The sequence below is a fragment of the Myzus persicae genome, unplaced genomic scaffold, assembly GCF_001856785.1.
Source record: "Myzus persicae strain clone G006 unplaced genomic scaffold, MPER_G0061.0, whole genome shotgun sequence".
NCBI lineage: Eukaryota > Metazoa > Arthropoda > Insecta > Hemiptera > Aphididae > Myzus > Myzus persicae.
The window spans coordinates 1-5,076 of record NW_019101324.1 but is presented as its reverse complement, the minus strand read 5'-3'; the positions used below and the strand labels follow the sequence as shown (position 1 = coordinate 5,076).

The following is a 5,076-nucleotide window of genomic DNA, read 5'->3' as shown; positions in this document are numbered from 1 at the left end:
TTGAAAATTAAAATAAATTTGTATTTTATTACAATATTGAATATTTACATAATTAGACAATATTCCAAGCATGAGTCATAAGTTGATAACATAATAATATTATCCCAAACATAAAGAAATATTCTGAATAATGCAAAAAAAAGTTATCTTGTGATACGCAACTGTATTTAATGAAGTCTTCATTTTCACTCCCATCAAACATAAAATTGCATACACTTGGTGAAAACTTGAGATCTAGGTTCTAATAATATTGACATATCAAATTTACCTAATTTGTACTATAGAAACTGTGGTGTTATTATAATTCTTATTAAATAGTTATACATGTCGTTTAAAATTTAAACCTAATAAATATTTATTAAATTGTTTAGTAAAATTAAAGAAACTTTGAATATCATATAACTATATGAGTACAAAGTAATCATTTCCCTTCTAAATGCTATATTCCATAGTTTTATCACAGAATATATGAATATAATATTCTATAATATTCTAATTTATAACCTATTCTGTGGTTTTGATATCTTTATCTTATTACCTCGGAGGACGGAGTGATTATTTTATAATTATTTAGTTATAATCATGCTAAAATATTATTATATTTATATAATATTATATTCAAATGTAAGTATACTATAAGATAAAAGTATTGAGCTATTATGACTTCTTGTTAAAAGCTAAAATTAAAAAAAAAAAACATAAAACAATATAGGTAGCTACTTATAAGTTACAACATTACATATCTGTATAAATATAAAAACAGTATACAAACATAATTATTATGTTGAACAAAATTAATGATATATTATAGTAAAAGTTTAAAATAACATACTAACAATGAGTAACAAAATGTTTTCCTTTGCAAATATATATTATACATGAATAATAATAACAATCTATTGTTTAGATCGGCAACACAATAATTTGTTAAATGTTACATCACCAAGACGATTTCGCCTTGATGTCAAAACTTGAACTGCACCACTGAATAATCTTTCGACAGGTGCTGATGACGGAAGGGTTGTGTTGTATTTAAAAAATATTTTTTTAATTACAGGATAATTGTCTAATAACTGTAGCTCTTTTTTTTTTGAATTTAAATATTTTAACACTTGAACATTCATTTCATCATCCGAAAAATCATGATTTGAATTTTGAACACATATATTATTATAAAACTCTTTATCACTCATATTATCACTCTCATCTCCAGAGTCAGAATTTGTAGTAATTAAAGATGACATCAAATTGTATTCATCAATAAACATTTTTTTACATAGATCTCTATACCTAACGGGTACCCAGTCCATTTTAAATTTTGGATGACTTATTGACGCTATAATAAAACTTTTGCTTTTTGGTTCACTTAGATTGTATACAAAACTAAATCGTTTCTCGAGACTAGTCACAATTGCGAGACTTAATGGTTTACAATATGTTAACTGGTTGGACTGTATTAACAACTTTCTTAAAGCTAAAAGAGTTGGAGCTACAAAACCCAAGAAGCTGTTCTTTTCACCTTGCAATTTATCTAACGAAAAAGCTAACGGTTTCATAACATTACAATATTCTTCGATGAATGCCCACTCACTAACTTTTAATTTAGGCAAATGTAATTTTTCAAATAATATACCTACATTTATTTTATGATTAGAAATTTTTTGTGTTGCATCATACAATGAATTCCATCTAGTTACCACAGGAACTGGGAACTTACACTTGCAAACGTCATATATTGTGTCTGATGCTGCTGTACTTCTACTGGCCAAATTCCAAAAGTTTGATAGTTTATTAAAAGTTGACTTAGACATTTTGTTGTAATCATTATTAGAAATTTTAGAAATATCATTGGCTGCAATTAAATTCAATGTATGTGCACAACATAGCATATGCTGAGGTAAAAAAAACTGCCATTGTTACCTAGGTTTGATTCCTCATTTAGCAAATTATTCAAATTAACTCTTTCTGCATCCAAGTCTGAGCAGTCAGATCCACTATCAAAATTTGAACTCTCTGAACTTTCTTCATCAAAGTTCCCCAAATCAAAATATTATATAATATTGTATAAGAATATAAGATTATAATACTGCTATTTTCTTATCGATAATAGTACCTATTTCTGTATTTTAGTATTTATAAACCATCCGCTGCGCAGCTAACCAGATCCGACCTTTCGTAGAACAATATAGAAGCGAAACTCGATCAGGTGATTCGGTTTACGTTTACCTATGATCTGAAGTAGATTAGGAACCTAGGAAACGAGACCGTTTACCAACATGATTTTACATCCTTGTTTACCCGTAGAACCTATAATACTCTATAGAATATAAATTATTATTAATTTATACTAGTATAATACTCTATGTATGTAGGGGTATTTCTGGTTCTAATAATTCTTGTAACGGCTCTTCGGCGTTCGTAAATCGTAAATCGTACTACGGGCGTGAGACTTCCCCGTATGGGCAATATTATAAAATTATATAAATACTTCGCATCTCCCATGCATATTGACATAATAAATCGTCATTATTCCACATATAATATAATAGTAGTATAATATATTTGTCCATTATTGATAATTAATAATAAATGCTTTGTATAACTATTTTAGAACCAATTTTTGCAAGTAATACAAATGAGATTTCTTATTAAGTTATTTATTTTATATTGAATGATAATATTGTAAAATAGTTATTACTAATTATTAGCTACAGATTTTGTGAATTATCTAGATAAATTTATCTAGATGGCTATAATTTTTATCTAGATGAAAATTAGATGTCAATTTTATTTTTTATCTAGATAAGATAAAGATATAAAGTTTTTATCTAGATAAATTTATCTAGATGGCTATAATTTTTATCTAGATGAAAATTAGATGTCAATTTTATTTTTTATCTAGATAAGATAAAGATATAAAGTTTTTATCTAGATAAATTTATCTAAAGCACAACACTGATCCCCAATGCTATCTATTGAAGAAGATGACTATTCAGTGTCACGAGTAATTACGATTTATAAATTTAAATAATTTAAGTATTAATAATTTTAATTTTATAGGCAGCTGACGAGGATCGTGGTATCGAAGAATTTTTAACACAGGTGACATGGGCACCAACCAAGTCATTGGTAATACTCACATTTAATTTTTTAAATAAATATATATTAACAAATTATTATTTGTATAGAATATTGATGTTTCTACCAATCCACCAACGAGATTCTTAGACACGCTTCCCCCATACTTTGATCCAGAGAATTTTGTTCAGCCCCCTCCGTGGTATTCTGCGCTTGAAACGAGCACTGCATTGGACGAAAACGACGGTCCAACGTCTTTTAACCACTCGCCATCGATTCTCGACTTCACAGGTGGCAAGCCCACGAAAAAACGGAACGCGAAACGCAAACTGTTTGAATGATGTTGTTTAAATAAATTTTGTGTAAAATAAAAAAACAAGCGTGATATTTAAAAACAAGTTTTTTTTATTTATTAGATTAAGTTTTTACAATGAGGTTTTCAATTTATATTTAAGACAAGGTATAAAATTATAAAATATATACAAGGTTTACAATTTTCTAACATCTCCACTAAACGGATTATAAGTTATAATCTGATCATGTAGTATTAAACAATAAGCTGCAGTCTTTTCTGGAATAACTGTGTCGGTTTCAAAGTCTATTCGTAGGTCCACGGTCGATGATTTAACGTTATCATTCTGGTACGACAAATCAACAACTATGATTGGCACATAGTTTTGAAAAATATGTTTTGATAATAATGGTTCACAATACTCTCTTTCGTAATACGATTTTTGAAAGTCTGTATAAGCTTTGTAGAGTATGCTGGTGGTATTATTTTTAAAATCAGCTCGAAAGTCTTCAAATGGATACACCTCAGAATTTAAGTGTACCTTAAGATTTTTTAGTTGACAGTGATCAAATCGTCCATCGTCATTTTCGATATTGTTTTTTCTGCTTGTTTGTAATCCAAATAAAACAAATCTAGGTTTTTCGAGCAAACTGCTAGACTTTACTGTCCACGAATGAGAAGTATTTCTAGGGAGCACTGGATATTCACAGAGATCCCAGGTTCTGAACGCGCACGATAGTGTTTTACGAGAATCTAATACTTTCAATAACTTTAATTTTTCTTTATCTCTGACTTTGATAATAGGCATCTTCCAAGTCACCTTAGTCAGTTCAATTGTAATTTTTTTATTTTTATCGACAGCGGTGGTTGCGCCTTCACCCACAACATGTATCGCATCAAGGTCGGTAGATGCACGATTCAAAATCAGTTGCTGATTGCAATTGAGTAATATTTTTTTATAATCTTCACAAAATCCGAGTACATGTTTTAGAGGAATACATCCGGAAAATATATTATTGGTCATAAAATTTTTATTATCTTCACTATCCATTGCCGAGTCCCAAGCCATGTTCTCTAATGCATTCAAATCGTTTGGAGTATATGAGCAGTATGCTTTCAAACAAGACGCAATTCCAGGTGATTTCAATTTCTGTATTTCTATTCCGTTTATTTCATATCGCATTTCAGAGAATAAAAATGCCAATCCGTTATTTGAAAAACGAACTTCCCCCACTGCATCGGTTGGTTTATTTATTTTACCCTCGATGAAAATATAACTCTCACACGGCAAAGTGTAAGAATCCATGTTCTGAATATTAATTCTAATTTCTTCATTGTATGATAAAGCGGAGCTTGAATACGGTGTGAACGAATGGTAACTCTTTTGAGTTATTTTACAATCGTCGACATAGTCGGCCGTCACGTCTAAATATGAGTCATCCATCATTGTAAAGAACGAAGAAAATTTAAATTATTTTTCGTGAGTTTGGTTTGGATAGGTTTGTACTTCTTCGCTGCTAGCGATGTAGACTTCTTAACGGCAGGCGGTATACTGATAGGTTTTTTGATTGTAGCTCTTTTTATATTAAATTTGAGTGCCATATCCACGCGTTATTTGTAAACGAATTGTTATCGGTTCACCACGCAGATTAATCAGACAATCGTTCTGATCTTTTAGCACGATATTTACTTTAGTTATTGAAGTC

General features: G+C 29.5%; 3 protein-coding genes across 3 annotated transcripts; 1 reads left to right on the top strand and 2 right to left on the bottom strand.

The window, feature by feature from the left end:
* Positions 1–896: 896 nt before the first annotated feature.
* On the bottom strand, positions 897–1,811 carry LOC111028645. The gene has a single exon (XM_022307375.1). It carries the CDS (start codon positions 1,809–1,811, stop codon positions 897–899), a length of 915 nt encoding a protein of 304 aa, XP_022163067.1.
* A 1,154-nt stretch (positions 1,812–2,965) lies between these two features.
* Positions 2,966–3,477, top strand: LOC111028646. The gene is made up of 3 exons (XM_022307376.1): positions 2,966–3,004; positions 3,061–3,129; positions 3,189–3,477. Exons 1-3 carry the CDS (start codon positions 2,966–2,968, stop codon positions 3,417–3,419), a joined length of 339 nt encoding a protein of 112 aa, XP_022163068.1. The 3' UTR covers positions 3,420–3,477.
* An 89-nt stretch (positions 3,478–3,566) lies between these two features.
* LOC111028644 lies at positions 3,567–4,814 on the bottom strand. The gene has a single exon (XM_022307374.1). The coding sequence runs from the start codon at positions 4,812–4,814 to the stop codon at positions 3,567–3,569; it is 1,248 nt and encodes a 415-aa protein (XP_022163066.1).
* Positions 4,815–5,076: the final 262 nt, after the last annotated feature.

Bases quoted from the DNA above. Each gene is read 5' to 3' on its own strand.
- LOC111028645 (XM_022307375.1), bottom strand. From the start codon at position 1,811: ATGTCTAAGTCAACTTTTAATAAACTATCAAACTTTTGGAATTTGGCC.
- LOC111028646 (XM_022307376.1), top strand. From the start codon at position 2,966: ATGCTATCTATTGAAGAAGATGACTATTCAGTGTCACGA. The intron at 3,005-3,060 runs GTAATTACGATT...TTAATTTTATAG, and splicing joins ATGACTATTCAGTGTCACGA to GCAGCTGACGAGGATCGTGG. The intron at 3,130-3,188 runs GTAATACTCACA...TTATTTGTATAG, and splicing joins GGGCACCAACCAAGTCATTG to AATATTGATGTTTCTACCAA.
- LOC111028644 (XM_022307374.1), bottom strand. From the start codon at position 4,814: ATGGATGACTCATATTTAGACGTGACGGCCGACTATGTCGACGATTGT.